Source organism: Chaetodon trifascialis, chromosome 21 (genome assembly GCF_039877785.1).
Source record: "Chaetodon trifascialis isolate fChaTrf1 chromosome 21, fChaTrf1.hap1, whole genome shotgun sequence".
NCBI classification, from domain to species: Eukaryota; Metazoa; Chordata; class Actinopteri; order Chaetodontiformes; family Chaetodontidae; genus Chaetodon; species Chaetodon trifascialis.
This window is the reverse complement of record NC_092076.1, coordinates 15,374,926-15,398,193: the sequence shown is the minus strand read 5'-3', so window position 1 is coordinate 15,398,193 and position 23,268 is coordinate 15,374,926. Positions and strand designations below refer to the sequence as shown.

Genomic DNA, 23,268 nt, shown 5'->3' with positions numbered 1-23,268 from the left:
TTTGTACCTGCTAATACACTAATTACCCTCTTGAAGTACAAGCAAACTAGTTAAAGCTGCCAAAAAGTAGCTTGCTAATGCCTCCAGCTGTCTGTCTGTCCCTCAAACGTCTCCACAAGCAGCAAACTAGAAACATCTCCCCTCAATGAAACTAAAGCAGAAAATAAAAACCTCAGGATATAAATCACGTACACATTCCGTGATAAGAGCAGTGAAATGTTTAACTGCAACATGCTGAAACTTAGTAGCAAGACGTATTAAAAGTAAACTGACTGTAATCATGCAGCAAACATCTGCTAACATTAGCTTACAGCAGCCATCATGAGCTACTGGTCTTACCAGAGTGAGTAAGATGTTTCAGCAGAATCCCTGAGTGCACTGAATTGAGTGAGGATGAACTCCTGAACTAACCTTTATGTTTGTAAGAAGACAGCATTATTTCTCCAATAAATATCTGGTCCAAACTGAATCTAACTCTTGACCCTGTTGGCACCCCAATCACCACAATAAAGCTCTTGAACTCCTGCTATATCTGCAGAAGCAAGGCCACTCCAGCTAAAGTCCACTTGGACGGATTTTCTTTGGTCTTCAGGTTGAAGGTCCATACATATGAGGGTCCCCTCTGGCGGGTCTTATAGACCGGACACTGGTACACGTTCCTGTTCTCCTGTTTGTCCACAGGAATGGCCCTGATGAAGATGACTGGCATGGTTGGGGTGAGCTCTTTCAGGCGGGCATCTACAATCAGGCCGGTCTGAGAGGAAAAGACAGTTTGGAAGGGGAAATGAGAGCGAAGGAAGGAGGGAGGGAGGGAGGGAGGGAGGGAGGGAGGTGTGAAGGGGGATGACAAGCCAGTCAACCACAGACAGAAACATCTCACAGAGCTGAAGGAAGTTCTAAATTAGTTTGAGGTGCGGTGAAAACTTCGTCCAGGCTCTGTACTTGCCATTGAGGCTGCATTTAATAATGTTCTTTTGTAGGTGGGGAAAAAAGAGATGTTTGACTAATCTAAGTTGGCACAAGCGGCGTCAGACTTCCAGTCTGCAGAACACAATATTGTGGTACCCTTGAAAAAGTGGTGAAAGTCAGCAGAGTTTGAGCCGAAGTCAAGCTGCCCTGCCTTAGAATACACACTCTATAAACACACTGAAACAGAGTGGTCTGTCTCATTAATTAATCCTCCTACACTTAGCGCCTGACAAACAGAAGTTTCGCCATGCATGCACAGTGACTTTCAGGAATGAATGTAAATCCTGATGACTTTGGAAAGCTCAGAGGACAAAGCCCTAATTGCATCTGCGTTTGCTATAAAACTTTAAAGAGGCGTTAAATACCGATAAACTTTTGGTAAATACAAATAATGGGTATCTTAAAGCAGGCCGTGTGGGCTCATTGAGTGTCGATATAATTTAATTTAATGACACTGTATATACGCTGCTAGGGCGGTAAACAGAAATCTATCTTTATTGTATAATCTCAGGACACACTGAGAGAATAAAAAGTATTAGAAAAAGCTGGAGTATTGATTATTCATCACCATTAAATGGTATCCGTCACATTAACACACAGGCTTCCTCTGTGTAATGTCTGCATTTCTTCAGCAGCACACAAGGTGTTTATCATATACACTATGGAGCTGCCTTTGATGTCTGAAACCCCTCTGAATAAAATGCAAGGTTCATTAATATAGATGAGTAAGTTTATCATAAATCTTTCACTTTTATTGCTGTGTCCAGATGGAGCTCCGCGTTCTCTCCCGTTCGCTCTCTGCTGCTCCCAGCCCGTGGCACAGACCTGGCCTTGGGGCTGAGAGGAGGACGCGAGGAGGGAGGCGGAGGAGGAGGAGAAGGAGAGCGGCGGAGTTGTGAGGAGAAGCCGCCCGGCCCGTCTGTCCGCCTGTCTATTTGCCTGCGTCTCCAACTTTAATGAAGAAAAAAGGAACCACTCCTCTAAAGGGCGATCTAAGTGTTCAAGTGCACACTCTGCACATTTCCTAATTAAGAAGTCTACAGGGATGCTCCTTGAAAGCTGGGCGCATATACAGTAGCTGTATGTATGTAGACAGATAGAGCCCTGGGAAGCTGAGTAATGCGCTGCGCTCCGAGAGGCGAACGCAAGCAGGATGCAAAGCAGAAAATTAAGCCACAAAGGGAATGCGGAGGCCCTTCAGGGGCAAAATATCAAAGTTACTTTACTTGACTCAGTTTAAAGATGCATTTTGAGGTTAACTCACCTTATGTTCACGTGCTAGTCTATCATCCATCACTGGGAGTGGAATACTTCTGTGTAAGCTGCTTGTGAATCAAAGCGGACTGTTTTTTGATTTCTGTATCCACGCCTTCCCCCGGAGGCTCAGCTGTTTGCTACTTCTGTGACAGTCAGCTCGACACAGAAATCAATGAATGACTCATGTACCTGCGTGTCCCAGCGTGCACCCTCCATGTACAGCCCGTGTACGTAGGCCCCTTCGCGAGGCGGCAAGCTGAAGTCCTCGCGATTCTTCTTGGTGACGTCACACTGCAGGCACATGCGGTCCAGAGGCCACTCATTCCTGTCATTCAAACACGGGGAGATTTAATGGTTCAAGTGCTTTCTTTTACCTTTCAACCCTCTGTGTCCCAAGGCACGCAAGCCCTACCTTCGAGCCATAGCCTGCATGATGGCGGTGAGGAAGGACTGTGGGTTAAAGAAGCCAGCCAGCCACACTGCAGAGGGTAACACGAAGTCCGCCGACCAGGCTTCCAGCTCCTTGATCCTGGCCAGCAGGTCAGTGAACCACAGAGTCAGGCCACACATGGAGGGGTAAGCCCGCCTGGTCCAGCTGTCGGGCACCATGTCCAGGAAAATAGCATTCTGAAGGTTCTCCATGTCACCGGTCATGGTTAGCTCTCCCTGAAGGGTGGGGGCCACAGGAAAGGAAAACACTCTGTGTCTGAATGAATCATTCCTTTTTCAAGTTTTCAGATTTACTGTTCATATTTTGTGTAGCTGAAAGGAAGAAACATCAGTAATGCTGATTTAACGCACCACCAGAAAGGGATGCAGTGGAATTTAATCTGTGTCCTTGCATCAGGCGGGCAAGGAACGTGCTAGCACTATGCTAATCTACAATGGCTTACGTTTCCTCAAAGGTGTAAAGCGTCAAGATAGTTGGCTGACAGCGCAAAGGCTAACTGAGCTAAATTTGATGCATCTGATGATTTTCGTGGAGTTTCTTCATCCCTGTGAGCAAATCCACCGGTCCACCAAAGCTGTGTTTGACTGCCAAACTGAAAGTTAAAGAGAGGCAGCGTGGGGCAGTTCAGAAAGCAGAATAGTGCTGCCTTCGGCTTTTTAGAAATAAAGCTCTCGCCACGCTTCGGTAACAATGAATAAACATATATACAGTGATCTGGTGATGTCAGCAAGAGCACTGCTGTACTGATCGCTAACTGGGAGTACGACCAACGCTGAAGGATGGAGTTTAAACTCCACTGCACTGAGAGGCCTCATGTCTGCAGATTAAAAGGATACATTAGCTGGAAAGCTAATGTGGGTTACACCACAAAAGCTGTGGCTCTTGTGTGTCTGACTATAAAATAAACATTTCATTATTCTGGGCATTTATATTTTGTTCAAAGGAGAGCACAGGGCATGTAACCCAAAGATCTTTAGCCGAAAAACAACATGCAATTTCATTTCAGATAGACATAAATGTTATTACTCCAATAATGTGAAGATGCCAGTGTTTGCTGTGCCTTGATGAACAGGCTGCTTGTGGATAGCTGAAAAATCTGTTGAATAATTATGCTTTTACCCTCTTTATGATCATCTGGATAATAGCGGTTTTAATTAGGACGACTGTCTCCGCCGCTGACAGACGCTGCCTCTTATTTTTGTGAATTTTCATTAGAGAAAAGGAACCAGGAGTTCAACGTGTCACTTCCCGTTTGCCTCAGCGGCTAAACATTGGAGGTGACAACTCCCAGCCGCATAAGGTGTTGAACAGTAACAGGCCCTCCGAAACTACTGATGCATGCGTAAACATGGAGACGAGCACGCCATGCCAGATAAGGAAACATGCTGTAAGACGGCCAGGAGACGAGTTATGAGACGGCGTATGAGTGAAAACAGCGGTGTCCTTCACCCACTGATACCGGAGCAGATGTATTGCTGATGTGTAGATACCCTTGTGTGACAGTCATAGCAATTCTTTATGACGCTGATAAGGTCCCGTAGATTGATCTACATCTGTGCATGAACCCTTCACCTTCGCAGCACTCCTCAAAATAATCTTGATCCGTCAGTTCAGCCGCGGCACACTATGAAGCTGCACCATCTCACCAAGGCCAACATTCTGATAGTTCCTATTTATTCCACTATAAAGACGAAATATGATTCCATTTGCTGGTACAATAGTCTACATGGCTTTTAAATCACTGAACCGATTTATTGAGGCTTGTAGTGTCGGGAGATCGAAGCCTCATAACTCCTGACAAACGCTTTTACACATTTTTTCCCCCATCTTTCTCTTTTTGCTTGCTGTTAACACACGACTCAGTCAGGCTTGACACACAGAGCGCAGACGTCTCTTTCCTTTCTGCCTTTCTTTGAGCCAGATCTCTGAGTCATTCCGAAGACTGGGCTTCTGACAAACGACGGAGAAGACGGTTTAGTTATGCAGGAATGCTAATGTGGCAGCGCGTCAGAGTCAACAGCAGCCGAGCCAGCGTCGTGTGAATCATAGGTGCCGAGAATAATTGAGGGTTCTGTGGTGGATTTTGAATGACAGTTCACTCAAAGTTCATTTGTTTTACATTTAAGTTATTGCGCTCTTAGCGCCGTCCCTGCTGAGCCAGCGGTTCTCATCAGTGGACACCCAGGGGTGATTAGGTGGTTGGAGGGAGTCCCTAACCAAATGGGAAATGAGCCCCTTTTGGATATGATTAACATTACAGGGGAGGTGGGGAATGAAACAGTCACCGTACTCCTCCGCAATTTAACTCATTGTTCCTGATGGCATTTTAACCATGAGGGAATCATAAGATATGGTCTCTAATAATCAGGGACAGTCAGTGGGACAGAGCCTCCACAGGGGGACGGGCAGAGATACAGCGTGAGGTGAATATCAGTCAAAAATCAATCTGACATTAAACACACCTTCCATGGTCTTGATGCTGACTGATATCATTCAGTGTGACTCACCCTTTCAGAGGACGTCTTTATGTCTTAGGCGTTGTGGGTACATTGCTTTTTCTCTAGTTAGAATTCCAAGCCAACATTTCCACATGTTTGACTAATGGCAATTCCAATTTAAGATGTCTCCAAATCATTTCTCACTATACACAAAATGTTAATTCTTGATATCAACAATAAATTTCTTAATGGCGGAAATGTTTATTGCAGATTTCTGTGACTACTCACCATTGACCTGTATTCAAACCTGATTACAGATATGTATAATTCAACTCTGATGTGTTAAAAATCAATGTAATTTTGATTAGACGCAATGCTAATTAATGATAACTCATTAGCCAAAATGTATTTTGTTGTGTTGTGTTACATTTGCTCATTGTAGATATCTCCAGTTATTCTTACATTACAGACATCATAAAAGGAATTCTAGATATCTAAAATTCAATTACAACTTGTCAAAATGAAACTATTGATATGTCATCTTGGAATTGTGACTAGTAAGACTGTAATTTCAGATATCTAGAATTCTATTTCAGATATCTGAAAAACTAACGGTAACTCAATTCTAACAATTCCTTTAACAGCTAGTCAGGATTGAACTGGAGATATCAAAAAGGGAAACTAGTCAAAATGTTGTAGATATCTTCTGTGACATATGCACCTATCTGAAATGAGCATGGTAATCTGGGCTGTATATCACAACTGAACATGGTCATTTATTCACCTATTTCAGGTCAACCAAAGCTTTTGTGGTTCTTTAACAGTACGATGCCAGAACATCTGAAATGGTTTCTTGGTATGATGGATGTGTAGGAAATGCAATTGTTGGTATCTGAAATGGGAAACTGCATTTTCCACTCGTCTCTTTTCAACATGTGGAAATTCTACTGTAGATCCTGCATCTGAACTCGTTATTCTTAGCAGTGAAAAAGGAATTAGTGATATCAAGAAGCAAATTCAAGATATAAGTGAATCAGTTTTGACCGCTTGAAATTGAGTTTCTACATGTGAAAAAAAAGATGCATGCCAAAATTGCTTTATCTAAAATTAACAATTAGCCATATGACATCTTGGCATGCTTCCACTGGTGAAAACTACGAGTCAGCACTGCGGAGCAAACGTTAACAGGTTCGCCATAGCACCTGCCTCTAACTGACATGTCAACAGCACATTGGATGAGCTTTCACGGGGTCCTGCTCTCCTGACGCCTTTAATTCTTTCTGTCGTCATGTTGGTTTTGCATGACTGAATGCTTTCTATTTACCAGTGGCAACATGTTGGATGCTCAGTAAAGAAGTACCCAGTGCTGTTTTGACAAACAACACGATGATAACCTGGCCAACACAGTTTAATGACAAATCAACGACAGAGCCATTTTTTTGAAACTCAGATCAGCCTTAAGACTGTTCCTCTGAAAAACACCTGTCCAGATGTGTGACTCACTGTGTTCACCGTACACAGATCACCAGAGATGTGTGTATGGAGGATAAAGAGTGACCAAAAGGCAAAAAGGCCTGCACTCCTGAGCCACACACATGACATCCAGCTGGTTTGATACTGAATATTAATGGGAACAAAAAGCTTCTTTCTGTCGGCTTTTTGAAGATCTGATGACATATCTGGTCATTACAAATCTGGGAGAGTTTTCCACATTTCACAAATTAGAGGGACAGTGACCCTCCATCCCCCGCTGCAATTCCATGCTTGAACAGAGCTAAAAGGCGAGTGAATATTGGACTTAACATTAGTCGGGTGGCCAGAAACACGACCCCAGACGAATGCTAATGTTGCTGAATGTGAAAATAGGCAACTGTTTGCTAACTCTCACAGTCTGCGTCGTGTTTACAGCAACCCACTGCCCCCAAATGGCAGTGACCAGAAGGAATGAATGAGCTTTAAATACTCTCAGACCACTGAAAACCAAAGGCTGCACATTCTTTAGAATGGCGTTTGTTTTACTCATCAGTTTTTCTGTTACTCACTGAAATCAGACGCCTAAAGAAAACTAAGAAAACCACGATACTCTCACCTGTTACCAGTGAACCTGTTTACCTGTGGAATGTTCCAAACAGGTGTTTTTGGAGAATTCCTCAACTTGTACTTGCATTTGCACTTTTTGCTCTATAACATTTATGTGATATTTTCCAGTTACTTTTTACATATGAAAGATAAAACATGTTTTTTTTCTTGATGTTTGTGACTCTACCAAGCAGCATACATAGTTAAACTATTTTCTGTTTTAATTGTGTTTATTGCTAATATATAATCAGGATTCTGCATAGGATGTTTTATTTTGAAATTCATGCATCTGATTTCTCTCTTATCTTTGCTCTTTTGTTTAATAATCTGACCTCTTTGGGACTCAAATGATTATGAAACAATGTGAGAGGATAATTTTCTCCTCTGACAACTGACTGAAACAAAGGAAGCTATCACTGCAGGCGACTCACCTTTAGTCCCAGGCTGAGCTCTTGGAGGGAGCGTCTGATCTCCTGCGTGAGGAGGTTCATGCGCTCACACTCCTGCAGCGCCACCACCTGGTAGGGAGTCCTCTCCTCTGCCTTCCCCAGCAGCTCTGCCATGTTGAACTCCTCCGGGAGCTTCTCCATGATCTCCTCCAGCACCGCACGCACCTGATAATGTGCGAGGCAATGAACAAGTGTGTCCGGGAGTGAGCGAGTGAATCGGCAGTACAAATTGCTGTTTGATCCATCTCATTGTTACAATCAAAGATACTCAGGACAAGAAACAGAGAAGCGGGGCAGAATACTTGAAATAATAGACTGATTGGGGTTGTCAGATAAACTCAGTACTGCCGACACTGACAGCCTGAGAAACTGTTACAGTTTGAAATAGACACTTCCATAAATATTCATGAAGATCTATTTTGCAAGGCAGCTCTTTGTTTTCAATAACAGTCTAATCCCTCCAGAAAATCAATGCTCACATCATATTTTTGCGGGTAAGTGATGAAAGCTAACGTCTGTGTCAACATTTTCCCAAGGCAACCAGCATTAGCGATCAATCAACGGATTAGGTGCCGAACAAAGGATATGAGGTCATCATATCTATGGATTTTTCAGTTCAAATATCTGATCTGGGTTTGGCAGCTCCTCAGCGCGCTGAATACAAAGTGAGCCTCGTTGGTAAGCTCTGCATGGCTGTCATCAGTTAAGACAGGAGTATCCAGGCTTCTGAGCCAGAAAGGTCACACATCGTAATACACTGAGGAATGGAAACACACGCACGCACACAACATGCAGTGGCTTTGAAGGTCTAGCAGGATTCCTTCTTCTCATCTCTGGTGTTTCTGCTGTACTGCTGTGTGTGTGTTCAATCAGGGTGTGGCAATTAGTTTCCTCACTCACCTACACACCTGCTGCCAGTCCACTCATCAACTACACCTGCAACATGAACCCCACTCCTTCACTTTACGCTTCGCTGAACCTGGCTAATCCCAACTTACCTGAGGCCTGTACCATAAAGCTTGATTAACCTAGCCGGGCTTCCTCTTACTTATCGGGCTTCACTTAACGAGACATCCACCCTCCGGATTTTCGGTACCATAAAGCCGGCTATCAACTCACTAATTCAATTCAGGCTTGTCCAATCTAGATCTGTGCGCGCTCACATAAAAAGGGCGGAGTTTGCTGCATGCGACCAATCGCAAACATGGAAAAATCAGCCCGAGCCGCATATTTCACTACGGAGGAGCAAACAATAATAATTAATAAATACGAGGAATACAAATCAATAATCCAGGCAAAAAGCAACACAGTTGCAGCTGCCAAACGGCGCAAGGATTGCTGGCAAAAAATCGCCGACTGTGTCAATGCGTAAGTTAGTGCAATTATAATATTACTTCCCCACTATGACTGCACTTGTATATCTGACTACAGTAACATTTGTGTGTTCCATAAATGTATGTGTGTATGAAATTTTTCGTTATGGCATGTGATTGTAGCCTTATTATTTCAGATGCAACCCGAGTGGAGCAAAGAGAACATGGGAGCAAATCAAACACAAGTATAAAAATATACTTCAAAGTGGTCAGTACACTTACTATATCTTATACATGTAGCATATGTATATGTAGGCCTACATGTTGGAGGCTATACAATACAATATACAACGGCAAACATCCCAGGGCTTAGTCTACGTTATGCAAATTACACATCAACCTTGCTTACCTGCGATGTCATAAAAGCCCTCTTTGATGCATTGCGTGGGCAGGTGGCCGGGAAACACCACGAATGCATCGACAAGCTCAGTCAGGGCCCCCGCGACTTTATGAATAGCTCTACATACTGTGTTTTTCCCGAGGTTTTCGGCATCGCCAACAGAATACATAAAAGTACCTATGAATGAATGAATCAATCCATGATTTACTTAAACAAATAATTGATTAATGGCATTTTATCTGTGGCTTGCTTGTAACCCATCCAACGAGGGATTTAAAGACATCATAATAATTACAAACATCACTAAGAAATATATTACCTGTGGCAAAAAACCTCAGTGCAATGCACACTGTCTGCGGGACTGTCAGCGTGTGGTTGCGGTGCGTTACATTACTGATGTAAGGCTCCAGCAGCAGACAGATGTATTGTAACCCCTCTCCCGAAAACCTGTACCTTTCGCACAGTGATTGTTCAGACAATTCGAACGGATTACAGCGATCTCTAAATATTCTCTCGCGCCTGAGTGCTCTTCGCACAAGCTGTGCACCAAGATCCACCGGGTTCTCATAAAACGGACAGGCCATTTTCCAAGAGAACTGATTGGTCAGTAGGTGGGGCTTTTATACCTTCTGAGCTCTTATCCTGAATTTATCCTGCTCCGGAGCAGGTTAGGTGTTCAGCATAGGTTACCACGGCAACGTAGCCCGATAGAAAGTAAGCCACCTTTATGGTACCGAAAAGCCAGGGTTAAACCTGAAGTTATCGCGCTAAGCCGTAATCCAGTTTTATGGTACAGGCCTCTGGGCTTGAGATCCACTGTCTCCTGTTTGCCTGCTACACCCTGATCCTCGCTTGTCTCCAGCGTTTTATCCAGTGCCCTGCTCTGCTGTTCACCACCCAGCCTGTCCGGCTCCAGATCTTAACCGCCAGCAAACTTTGGAATAAAGTGCCTTTGGTTGATTTGGTCTCTGAGTCTGTTCTACTTTGAGGTCCCGAGTTACTACCTTAACAGTAGCTAAGCTGGTTGATACTTAATAAGCAGTATTACTAATAAAACTCTCAGAAACTGTTGTGTGTACTTAAATGCCATAGAGGAGCTCCTTTTCTTACTCTCTATCAGGCTAACAAAAAAGCAAGTAAACAAACAAACCCCCACAGCATTGAAATACTGATTTGGAGGTTGACTGAATTCAGAAATTAACTGTTTTTGCATTGAAAATGCAATCATTAGGATTAATAGTGTTTTAATTCATGCAAAAGACCATAAAAGTAACCAAGCCCTCATTATAAAAGCACATTCTACAAGTGAAATCAGTTAAAACACACTGGAACATGACTCACTTTTGCGGCACGTTTCAAGCAACAATAAGCGTAAACGACTTTTTAACCAAGCTAACGCTCAGACAATCGAGACCCTTATTTATGATATTACAAAAAGTGACGCTGAGGGAGAGTGCAAGGCTGCACTTTCTCTGACGGAAAATTTGTATGAGCTTTTACACTCAAATAAGCTTTATTTCAGAACAGTGCTGAACCAGAAAATGCACCAGAAAATGCTATCTCTGTAAAAATCACCCTGGGTGCTGTCAGAGACCCCAAACAGTTGGTCTGCAATTTATTTTCAGTTCAGCGTGCAGCCGCTACAGAGAATGTCACCTGTTGTCATCACACATTTAAGATTTGGCGCTGGGGCCCGGAGTTTGGTGAGACAGTCGACTCTGTGAAAGGCTTTTCAAGACAGAAAATCACATCAGAATCATAACACGAGTTCAAATGCCACCTTTTTACCCCCTTACACTGACACTTTCACTGACCTGCGAGTGGCTTAGCCTCACAAATTCACTCTGCGCAGCCAGACATTGTTTAAACCCACGCACCTGGATTTTTATAAGGAGACCCCGAAGTTTTCTCAAACTGGATGTTGGTCAGAATGTGTGTGTAATCAACACTTAAGACATCTAGAATGTTTCTAGCTGAGTTAATGGTGCAGCCATAAAAACATGTCCGAGTCCTGGCGGGTGGATATCACACTCATACATCACTTTGAACTTTATTTCAATGAGCCTGCTCTCTTATTTAATATAATATTTATATAAAGAATAATGAGCTGGAACTGTGATACTGCTAGAGGAAAAGTCTTAACTTACAGCTACTAAAAGAAAAAAGAGGAAATGTCTGACAGGTCAAACTGTCGATTCAAAGCTGTGAAGACTTTGCTTTTGGGAGTCTTTGGGACCACATTAAAGTCCTGATGGACATAAGGGTTAAACTAGCCACACAAATCCAATGAATAATGATAGAGCACCCCCTGAGCACACAGGATTTCATGGGGATTTCCTACAGGGTTTGGAATAAGTTTTGTCTCAACTTATGATGCAACATTTGTTTTTGTCCTGGCAAAAAAAAGCTTCTGCAAGAATAACTGAATTGACATCACTTCAGGCCTCATCGATTAAACATACGTCATACGTCCAAAATTATCTTCCGGTTAGAGCTGAAACAATTAGTCGGTTATCCGATCAGTTCATCGATAGACAATTAATCAGCAGCTATTGTGATAACTGATCATTTTTCAAGCAAAAATTATACAAACTCTCTGACTGTAGCCTCTCAAATGTGAGGATTTGCTGCTTTTCTTTGTCATATGTCATAGTAAACCTTATATCTTTGGGTTTTGGACTATTGGTTGGATGAGACATCTAAATGCATTGTGCATTCAATGCATGTTTCAATACTGTCCATCACATCAGAGCTACACGATGAAAGGATGTGCCGTCAGCCGAGCCACATATCAGTTTATCTCTTGTATCTACAGATTTGTCGTCTTTACCTTCTCATCACGCGTCGTCCCTCCGCCTTCACCGACGCCTCCGTCCCTGGGCTGCATCTCCAGCACCGTGCGGAAAAGCTTCTCTGAGGTTTGCGTGAGGAAGCCGATCTCGGCGTTGGGATGAAGGCCGTACAGGTAGGGCGATTCAGCCGGTAGGGAGTCGTCAATATACTGGATCAGGAGAAATCCGCGTCAGAACTGTCATCGAAAACCTTGACCCAGATTATGGATTTCTGTTTGGACCTCAGATTAGGATTTTAAGAAAGTTTAAAAGTGAAGCCTGAGCAAAATCCTGTTTGTAAAGAGGTTTACACGCGACCTAAAGATGGCAATATTTCCACTTTAACCCCGTTAACAGCATGAAGATTGGCAACTCCAATTACTTCCCGCCACTTCCCTTTTTTCCTCTCAGGTGTTCCGTCTGTAGTACTGCTGACAAAGGACAAGAATGGAACCATATAAATGATGGGATATTTCTGGGTGAGATACAAAGACTCAGGATCAATTGACAGACTGTTAATGACCATAACAGGGGGAAGGAAATGTGGCATTTTCCATCTGCTGGTCCATAATGAATATCAATATGCTTTCAAGTTAGTGCAGATGAAAGTGGGAGCTCCACTGAAAAAGACTGCTTTTTGTGGGGCACTTACATTAAATAAAAAAAAGCTCTTCTAATCATAATGTCCTGATGAAAGTTTTGATGGAAAATATATTGGCCTTTAATACAGAAACACTTTGTAGTCTGCTTGTTTGATCTCCTCTGTGCTTGTTCGCTAACTTTTGCTGATTGCGTACACCTGTATATTCTTGAAAGAGGAGTAAAACTGCTGAGTCAGCTTCCTTCTATGTGCCCATCCCACCCGGCTCCTTTCCTAAATATACTGTTTGCTCCAGATGGTTGTGAGGGAGATATTGGCCTAACAGACCCCCGGGGACCCACGGGCCTTTACAGCCTCTGCTCTTGGGCCAACTCTCAAGTGCTCAGCCCTCAGCTTGGCTGTGTGGTGACAGTCCAGTGTAAAACGCTCCAGCCCTTCCCACCAGAGCTACCGTGACAGCCAGGATGTGCCCGCTGAGCAGCATCCAGACTGGGGGAAAATTTGAATACAGACTGCACTCTCTGGCTGCCTCAGTGCAGACCTCATGAGGAAATCTGGACTGTTTGTAAGAACACTACTGTCATTCATACAAATGTTGTCAGTTTTTCTGACTCATAAGGGACTAATACAATATAGCTTAACCCCCCCCCAGAAAAAAAAAAAAAAAAACTTCAAATGGCAAAATGGAATAAGCACAATACGCTTGGCCTCGCTTATTTATTCACTTCTGACACATAATATGCGAGGCTTTGTAGCGCGCTGCTGCGGCTGACACAACAACCCACCTCATTTCTGATCTCACCTTGTCAATCAAGGTTTGTGTTTGGTGATAAATAACATTTCAAGACAGACAGGGTGAGGTAGACTGAGGTGAAGCAGTGACCTGATGCTGCCTACAGCTGTCAGGACTTGTGTATGAAGTGCTCTAAAGCAAACTGAGGCTCAGTCAGGTCAACAGCCTGCGTGCCGATCACACGGGGGGATGAGGCGGATGTATGTTGCATGCTTATTCTAAGCCTTTTAAAGGTTTTAAACACCAGAGCAGCGTGGTGGCTCCATGGCGGGTTTGATCACAAATTAAGCCAAAGAATTCCATCTATATTCAACGACCTCTAGGACCTTCAGTCCTAATGTGCAGTGCTGTGGCCTTTATGTATCAAAGCAGGAAGTAAAGGTGTGGAGGTTTGGGGTGGTGGGTGGCTGAAAGTGAGTCCGACTTTCATGCTGGGGACTTGAGTTCATCTCCCGTCTCAGACCTGAATGATTAATAATAACCGTGAAAGAATATCTCCTTAATGTAGTTCATCTCATTTTAAAAATACAGGCATTGTGGAGTAAAAACATACTAAGAATCATCCAATATTGAGGCTATAGGGTGGAGTGACTACTTGCAGGGGTTGTGCAGTGGATACTGTTGGTTGTGGATGGTTTCATTCATGGCATACAGTACATGGGAAGAGACTTGGCACTGATTATGTTGATTGTATTGAAGGGAACTGATTTGCTTAATTATTTTGTAAATCCTGGTGTGACCAAGCCCTCATGTCCTCTCTGTATTTGTGCATCCAAGATGCAAAACTTAGATTAAATGAGGACTTGAAAGCTTTTTTTCGCCAACAGAGGGCATTGAAACAAGCTGTTAACACAACATCTGGCATATGTTACGACTCGTTAGCACACAGTTGGATACATGATGCAACTCTAGCATATATTCTCTGCAATGGACTGGTGCTGTTTATCCTAAGGCATGCTGGGTAGGTTTGCCCACCTCATGTTCAGCCAAAGGATGGACAGTAGATAACTGCTCGTTCCTCATTTAATTCAATTTAATTCCACTGATTTTGACTTCCAACCTTCCCTGTCATACGACTTTCTAATCTTAGTTTGCTAACGTTGACGTTTGCCAGTTCGACTTACTGGCAAACTCCTTCCACCCACAGAGCAGCTCCAACTCAGAGAAATATTTATATTACTCAGACTACAATCTGTTATGTCCCAGGGACCCATATGGGGAGAGTTTTATTGTTTATTGATTTAACATTGAATTGTAGAACTCAACACTGTACATGGGGAATAGTGATGGTGGAAAAAAAAGACAACTTTTAATTATAGTGATTCAATTTTAGCAATATTAAACCACCATTAAGTTGCTGGAGGCCACATATAGCCCCTTGGGGACCCCTGATGGCCCCAAGTAAACACCTAACATGCCACTGCTGTAATCATAACATGTTCTTGTATTCTGACTATGGGTTACATTGTATTCATTGCTTGAATTCATTCTTTTATGCTGCTTTTTTTGATTTTTTGTATGCTTTTTTTTGCTGCCGGACTGACTTCAGTTTACTTTCCATGTAATCTAAAGGCTGGAATGACTTGATTTGAGTCACTGTCTCATCCGCCTCACCTGGTGGTAGCTGTTGTAGTCCATGTTTCCAGGCAAGGGGAAGCCAGGCGCTAGGAACAGTTCTCCCTCCATCATCTCAGGCTTGATATACTCCTCCAGGTAGGTCCGACACAGGCGGCGGTCCCAGTCGTCCGTGATGTGACCCCCGTACATGATCTCACCGAACAAGTAGCGCAGGTCATCAAACGGCACCTAGGATTCAGAGACAGAGGGGATGCTGCTTTGCTGGAAGGTGGCCTGTGGTGTTTAACTGAGGTCACATGTGTTTAGATTTCCAATTAAGATCACAAATGCTCTTTGTAATCCATTGCTAGGGTATAAAAGAAAAACACATCTACCTTAGGATTGGCTTCCAGGTAGTTATAGAGGACGTTGATAGAAATGGTGAGGTCTCCGGTGTTAAAGGGGTACGATCTGTTCCAGCCCTGAGGACCGAACTTCCTCCTCTCCGCCACCACCGCATGGAAGTAGCACAGGGCAAACAAAATGCTCTTAAACTCATTCTCCCGCGCGCACATTTCCAACGTGTCCTTGAGAACGACAAAACAAAGAGGAACACATTTTGAAGACACGCGCTCACCCCTCCTGAACTGTACAGCTGCATTAGCGGAGCCACGTCGGCGTGTTACAGGTAAAAAGTTGTGGCAGGCAGCCCTGTGATCTGTTTTATTTTGTCAAGTCCCCAGCGCTGCGGCGCGCTAACAGACAGACAATGAGATGACTAGATAGCTATAAAGCCGGCGATGAGATTCCCTTTTAATTGTCACAACTTGTCAGGCGCTTTCAGCCTCCAACCGTCTCCTGGGCTCATTATTCCAGACAGGCAAATAAAAAAATGGACGTAAATGGCATTGTAATCTCTAGGGGGAGACAGTTAAATAAGCATGCCAATAACCCCTATGGAAATAGGAAGGCCAAATTCTCTTTATACCAGCATGTGTCATGGTGAGTGCTGCGGTGAAGGCCCTTTCACTTCCCCTGGCGCAGTACCCTGGGGAGCTGACTCCTGCAACGCACACGCATCATGCACACAAGTACAGTGAAGAATGACTAGCACACACACACACACACACACACACATACGCGCACCCTTTCGGAGATTTAGTTAATATTCTGCACTGTACTCCTGTGCTCAACACAGCTGAAAGAGATGCATAGCCTCCCTATTCATGACCTGTGGAGTGGAGAGAAATGACATGCAGTCAGATCACTGAGAGAAAGACAACACCCTGCACACGCACGTGCACTGAAAAACGCACCTCGATGTCTTTGAACAGGCGGAGATCTGAGATTAGCGCCAGGGTATGCGTGAGTCTGAATAACTGGAAAATTTGAAAGATGAACTGAATCGATCAGTTTCAGTAAACAGAGAAGCAGAAATCCATAACAGCTTATTTCACAACAGTACCACACAAGTGTTACCTCAGTAAAAACCTATACTGTCTTGCCAGATGTTAACTGCAGCCCACCCAGACTCCATCTTGCCAATGGAAATAGGCAGTGGAGCTGTACGCATCTGCCAGTGAAAAGGTCAAGAGGAAAGAAACTGTCATTTCTCTGGCTTAGCGCCGGCTTTAGCCACACGGGTGGGCTATTACAAAGGGTTAGCCTAACATTGATTAGCTTTCACTGAGTACACATGACTGGAATATTCCCTCCATCCTTACCTCAGTGGACCTCCCTCTGCATAAGGTGGGGCTCACAAACGCGTTATCAGGCAGATAGATATCGGCAAACTAAGGATCGTGGAAATGGAGCGGAGGAAGCCGAGCACTCAGGTAATGGTGAGGGGGAGGATGCATTGGCAGCGAAGCACTGAGGTAATGTTAAGGCTTAGATAGAGAGGAGAGCTGATAAGGTAGAGAAAAGGTGGGAGAGGCCACTGCAGTGCACTGATCCATTCTAACCACAGGGGCCGTAGAACGGCCGAGCAGCATGATATTGTCTGGCCACTCTTTAATAACAAACACAAAAAGTAGCAAACAGACTTTGTTGTGAACACGCTATCGCCATCTGCCCGCAGAATGGAACCATCCAAACTTTGAACGTTAGCATGTGCTACACTCACATCTGTCCTCCATGGGTCAGAGGCAATTGCAAGGTGAGTGAAAGGTGACTGCTGCCATCTGCCAGCTCCTACATGCAAATTGGCAACTTGATGAGAAATCTGGAGTGAAAATTGGCATGTGTTGTCTCAACTCACACTCACGGCAAACGTGAAAACGAGCCCTTCAGAGGAAGATAGCATTTATCAACATGAAGCATAAGTCGCCCTCATATATTAAAATCCCATAACATGGGCAATGGAACTGTTCAGTGGTGACCTTCAGTGGCTACAAGGGTGGGTGTCACAAAAACGTCCAATTAGAAGTAAGGATGTTTCAACAATCCTGCTTTTCTGAACATTCCATGAACTCAGACCGGCTTTGTCACCAGTACTTTATGATTTCAAGTTGTATTAAGTTGAATTGAGGCTAGTTTAAAGCTTCAATGATTTTTATTGGCTACTGGGGCAGCAGACAAGGCTGTAAACACAACTCTACATATTACATATGGCTAAAGATGCTAAACAATGAGCTGAAGATGATAGAACACTAAATGTAAGGGATTGAAAAGTGCAAGATTTGCCTCTGAGATGCAATGAAAGTGTGAAGAACAACCACGATTCCAAAGGAGGGATACTGTTTAAAAAATGAAATCTCTGCAAAGACAGCATATTTAGTGTTCTGCCTCATCAACTTCAATGTTTTTTGTAAATATCTGCTTATTCTGAATTTGATGCAGCAGCACGTTTTAATCAAGTTGGCACAGGAGCAACTTAAGACTGGGAAAGATGTGGAATGCTCTAATAAAATACCTGTTTGGAACATTCCACAGGTAAACAGGTTCATTGGTAACAGGTGATGGGATCATGATTGGGTATGAAAGGGGCATCCTGGAAAGGCTCAGTCATTCACAAGCAAGGACGGAGCGAGGTTCACCACTTTGAATGACATCACTCCTCTGTATCAGGATTATAGTTACGGTTGGGGGCAGGGTATTACCTGGTTGAAGTTGTCCAGGGCCTTGTGCAGGTTGGCGTGCATGCCAGTGGGAGGCTCATTGGTGATTTTGATGGAGTTTTCGAGGATGCCCTGTGGGATGATGTGGCCCTCGGGGGTGGAGGAGGGCTCGGCGCTGACAAACACCCTGAAGTTCTCGTGGCTTCCCTCTGCATACTGCTCCAGAAGTTTTTCTAAAGTTCCCAGCCAGCGAGCCACCAAGTGGATATTCTACAGAGAGAAGAGCAGGAAACGGGATCAGCCAAGTATGGGGTTAAGAAGGAGAACTGCATATTATTGGTTGGGGGACAAGCTGTTAGGCAAAATTAATTCTCCCTTGTGAGGTTAAAGAGCCTAATCTACACCCAGATAATGTTTTCTGTGGAATATCTGTGAAAGTCTGGGCATTAATGGATAACACATAATAGCTTAATAAGGTACTTGATGCTGGAATTGACTGTATAATTTATGTTTGTAATGACACCTAGCAAAAAGGAGCAATTAAATTGTTGCATATTCTCCTCTCTTCCCTGTGACTTTGATGTGGCACCAAATTAAATGGTACACAGCACTTGAAACCCATTTCCAGGTTGCTGACATTAAGCCGGCCGTTCTCCAGCGTAACTTCAGCCCGACTTTTCTGCATATTCATCTCTCAGTGCGGCGCGGGCAGTGGAGCTGACTTGTACTATCACACAAGCATGGATGAGCTCAATTTTCCATCTCAACTGTCCTGACACTTACAGGATATCCTGTGAATGATAAGGAGTCAGCCAAGCCCCCCACATCTCACCATGCAGCACTGCCCATTCCCTAAATCTAATTACAGCACTAATAACTCCAGTCATTAATTCATAAGCCTCTTTACTTTCTCATTTCCCTTTGCTCTCCATATTTAATCTTCCTTATGATGGCTGCAGTTAGCCCTCTTTCACAACGACGCGACATGACAGGGAGCGGGACGTCCATTTTCGGGAGAGTCGACGAAAAACAAAAGAGGAAAGTTTCACATTCTGCGAGAGAGAGAGAAGTCCGAGAGGAGCTTGGAGCTCAGCGGCGGAGAAGTTAGTTTGCCTCTCGATGCCTTGGAGAATAATGAATGGTATACAAATTAAAAGTCTAAATTCAAGCGCTTTTTCATCAAGCCAGAGTACAACCCTTCCTCTTGGCATGTAAATAGTTTGGCAATAAAGTGAGCCAACAGACGAAGTGAGAGACTGCCTCAGAACTTGTCACTGTAATGAAACCATTCATCCTCCGGCTGCAGGGGGAGAAGAGGGGGGGAGGGAGGCGGGGAGAGAGACAGACCAGCAGGCCGACAGACAAACAAACAAGACAGAGGAGCAGCCACTATTTTATGGCTTTTTAATTAACTTTCAGGTGCGACACTTTTTTGTTCCCTCAACGTCTTATGATAAGGGCCTTCCAGCCCCTGTGATGACTGCGCTGATACTACATCAAAGAGTCACCTATTTACATAATAATATAAAAGTTGAATCTAAAACCCATTAGATGACACCACTGGCAAGGTCTTTGATGCATTGCTATCAAACGCAACCTGAGGGAAAGCACAATGGCACATCGAACTGCCCGTCGCGCGCGCAGTGGCTGCAAATACGAGCACGTGCAGGTGACGCACGCGCCATCTTTCTCTTTCGCGCGTGTGAAAAACACATTCGTCAAGGAGCAGCGGTGAGGACAGCGGCGCAGCTGGGCTCCGTCGCTGAGGAGGCCTCCCCTGTGGTGGAGAGGCGGGCTGACACGGGCACAGGGCTGAGGGACAAACAGGACTGCCGACACACTGCGGGCACTGACAGCATGACAGACTGCCGAGCCCAAATTTAAAGACGGCGCCGATAAATTCAGAAATATGCAGGATACAGTTTGAGGGCTGCAGGTTTAGAGGGCCTTTATTTTTAACGGTCAACTCGCTCCCTGGAATGCACAGAAACTGCATTTTCATTGTAGCCGTAATAAAGAGTGAGTAGAATAAGCCTGTGCACAGGCAAAATGTAGACAGAGCGCCGAACTACAACTCCCAAGATGGACAGAACCATCCTCAGAACCATCCAATCATCAACCTTGAAATTACACTGCAAGTACTGCTAACATGCTAAATGAGCTAAAGATCACACACAACCTGTAGCTTAAAAGAATTCCCTCTCAAGTTCTTGGCACTTTTAATGTTCTGTGGCTCTACTTTGTGCCGAGGCTCATGGGTATTGTAGTATCAGAGCCATCCGCCACACTGCACTGATGGAAACAAAACATGAGAAACAACAATGAAAGAATTAAAAGTGCAATAACTGAAGCACCGCGTAAGTCACGCTTGTGTTCCCTGATTCATTCACACCACACGGCTGTTGACTCATTTAGCGGCTGCGCGGCGAGCGACTGACTTTTCACATCCCATCATACTCACGCGCTCCTCACTGTCACTCCGCTAATACACATGCCGATGCTGTTTGCTGCTGCAGCTCCCTCCACCAATATGACCTTCCAGTTATGTGATATGTTGTTGGTGTAGCCTGTTATTACATTATCCAGCAGCAAATTTAAAAGTGGAATTTACAGTGGGAGGAAATGGTGCCGCTCTGTCATAAAGAGTATAAAATGCAAGATAATTCACTTCACATGAATTACTAAACAAGGTCACAATATTGATATTCTCATGTGGGTTAAAAAGAGCTGATCTCTCCATCAATACTTAAAATAAATCTTGTCCAATTCTTAAAATAATAATAAAAAAAGAGGAATGTGTGATATACTGACGTTTCGAAAGACTACAGAAGCTATGTGTCTTTTCCTTCCAAAGTGAAGCGAAGAGAGGACATCGAGGGAGCGTTTTCATCAATTTGTCTCTCCTGCTTTCTCTCATTTATGCTTTTCTTCCTGCCAGTGCCTGCAAATGGGGTGGCCTCCGCAGTAAATGTGCGAAGAGGATGGCGGGCTTAGGCCACTCGATTCCCACTGCCTGGCCGATGTGGGATATTCAACTCCAATCTGCCCGATTGATTGCCTCTCCGCTCCCCCCACACCTCCTTCCTCCCAATGGGCTGCTTTCAAAGTTTCTGCATCTCTGTCTCCCAGGCCCATCTGAGCAGGAGCTGCTGTTCTGCTGCATAATTACCCGTCAGTGAAGGGGAACCTGCCATTGACCCGGCCCTCCGCTGATGGAGCCGGGCCTGGCAGCGGGAGAGTAAGGGTGGAGCGTGGGACGAGTTGGTGGGGGGAGGGGGGGGGTAGCAGGTTTGTTGGAAAGGTGGGAGGACGTGAGGATTGATAAGAGGGTAGATGTGGTGTGAGAAAATGATAAGACCAAAGTATGGAAGTTACATGAATGAGAGGGTGGGAGGAGGGAGAGAGGATGGAGTGCTGTATCGAGGAGAAGGAGGCTGCTGGTAAAAACAGGAGACGAGAATATGATACCTCCCCTCCCCTCCATTTCCCTCAGTGCCAGAGGGGTGGCTCTCAGCGGGCAGACAAACAGACAGCCGATGATAAAGCGAGTGGGAGGTTTGTTGCCAGGGGGACAAGGCCTTTTTAAGCCTATCGATCGGGTATCTTATGCAAAGGTAATTAAACAACTGCTTGTCTTTGCTACCCTGGGTCTGGAGCAGAGAGTGATGGTGTCCCAGTCTTTTTTTTTTTTTCTTGAATTTCTACCAGCTGTGTGAATTAAAAGAAAAGGGTGTCCCGCAGTGCCCGGTCTGCGGTTCATATCTGTCGATACTTCCCATTAGAATTCCACCAAGGTTTCCACTTAAAATGCAAACGCCAGCCTTGCCCTCCAGATAAGAGGAGAACAGACACCGGGGCTGTAGATATTGTACTGTATAATGCCACGGCCCTTTCAGTTAGGAAATTTCCGTAGAAAATTAAATTCACTTTTCCGCGCAGACAAACCTGGGAGGAGAGCAAACATCCCATTGCAATGAAAAACAATGTGATAATACACCTCATTCACACCATGCACAGATAAAGGACATGCCAGCTAAAACCTGTCCTTAATAATAAAAAAAAAAACCCTGAACCCTGTAGTCATTTTAGCAAAAAGCGCTTGAGATATGCGTGTTTGTTTTTCATGAGTGTCTCTATGTCACTTTTTATTTCAGCTGTATGTTTTATGATTTGGCACCTTTTGTGTGAGGTGAATGGGATTTACCACATGCTGTAATTCAGTGTTTAATCCATCATACTGAAGTGTCCTTTCATATGTTTCATATTGCTCAAATACCCCAAACTATAATTGGATCTGCCCAACGTGGCTGTTCTCATGAAAACAAAGCAGTATTCGTCGGACAGTATATTGAATATGGTGAGATGCTTCTGTCCGTGCCTGTGCGGTGTGTGTACACTGTACCTGTAAAATGACCCAGTGGCCGTTCTTTGCCGCCAAATCAAGGGCTTGTTCGGCTATAACCTCCTGACCCTGACCCAGAGAAACATTGTGGAAGTTCTTGTTGTCGAAGGTGTAACCCAGCTTCTTCCCTGAAAGAGAGCACGTGAGCAGCATTTCAAACAAAAACACCATCTGACACGATCACCTCCAACGTCGCCTTATCTATGTTTTGTAACCACTTTAACCATTCGACTGTGATAACGATCTTCACGTCTCTCATCAAAGAAACAAAAGTGGCCAGTTTCCAGTCGCGGTGTGCGTCTGAGGTCATCATCAGCACGCGGCCAATGACTCAGCTTTACTCGCCCACCTCGAGTTGGAAATTTAGCTCGAACAATACAATTATTTCTGTCGCTTCCATTAAAGCTCCAACCTGAAACCGAGCAGATAGCGAGGTTTTGTCTCAGGGATATTAGTCCCCTGCAGAGCATACAAAATCACATCATCTATCTAATGAAAATCTAATTGAAGCCTAATACCAATGAGAAACCCAATAGTCACAGCTATAATGGAAAAGCACCTCTTTGTGGTTCAGTGTAATGTGGCTGCTGCTACCCATCATCACCACGCGCTCTGTGCAGAAGCAGCGATTGGTTACTTTTAGCTTTGATGTGATTGACTACGCTCCAA

At 44.3% G+C, this 23,268-nt stretch overlaps 1 protein-coding gene across 1 annotated transcript in view; it reads right to left on the bottom strand.

Moving 5' to 3' along the window:
- Positions 1 to 249: 249 nt before the first annotated feature.
- Positions 250 to 23,268, bottom strand: part of dnah9 (dynein, axonemal, heavy chain 9) — a 118,232-nt gene continuing 95,213 nt past the window's right edge. Inside the window, exons 70-78 of the mRNA XM_070990066.1 lie at positions 22,600 to 22,727; positions 18,240 to 18,467; positions 15,534 to 15,725; positions 15,196 to 15,387; positions 12,187 to 12,357; positions 7,626 to 7,808; positions 2,639 to 2,892; positions 2,416 to 2,551; positions 250 to 754 (exon numbers count right to left, since the gene is read on the bottom strand). Coding sequence (XP_070846167.1) covers positions 527 to 754; positions 2,416 to 2,551; positions 2,639 to 2,892; positions 7,626 to 7,808; positions 12,187 to 12,357; positions 15,196 to 15,387; positions 15,534 to 15,725; positions 18,240 to 18,467; positions 22,600 to 22,727 — 1,712 coding nt within the window. The 3' untranslated portion in view covers positions 250 to 526. The remainder of the gene's footprint in view (positions 755 to 2,415; positions 2,552 to 2,638; positions 2,893 to 7,625; positions 7,809 to 12,186; positions 12,358 to 15,195; positions 15,388 to 15,533; positions 15,726 to 18,239; positions 18,468 to 22,599; positions 22,728 to 23,268) is intronic.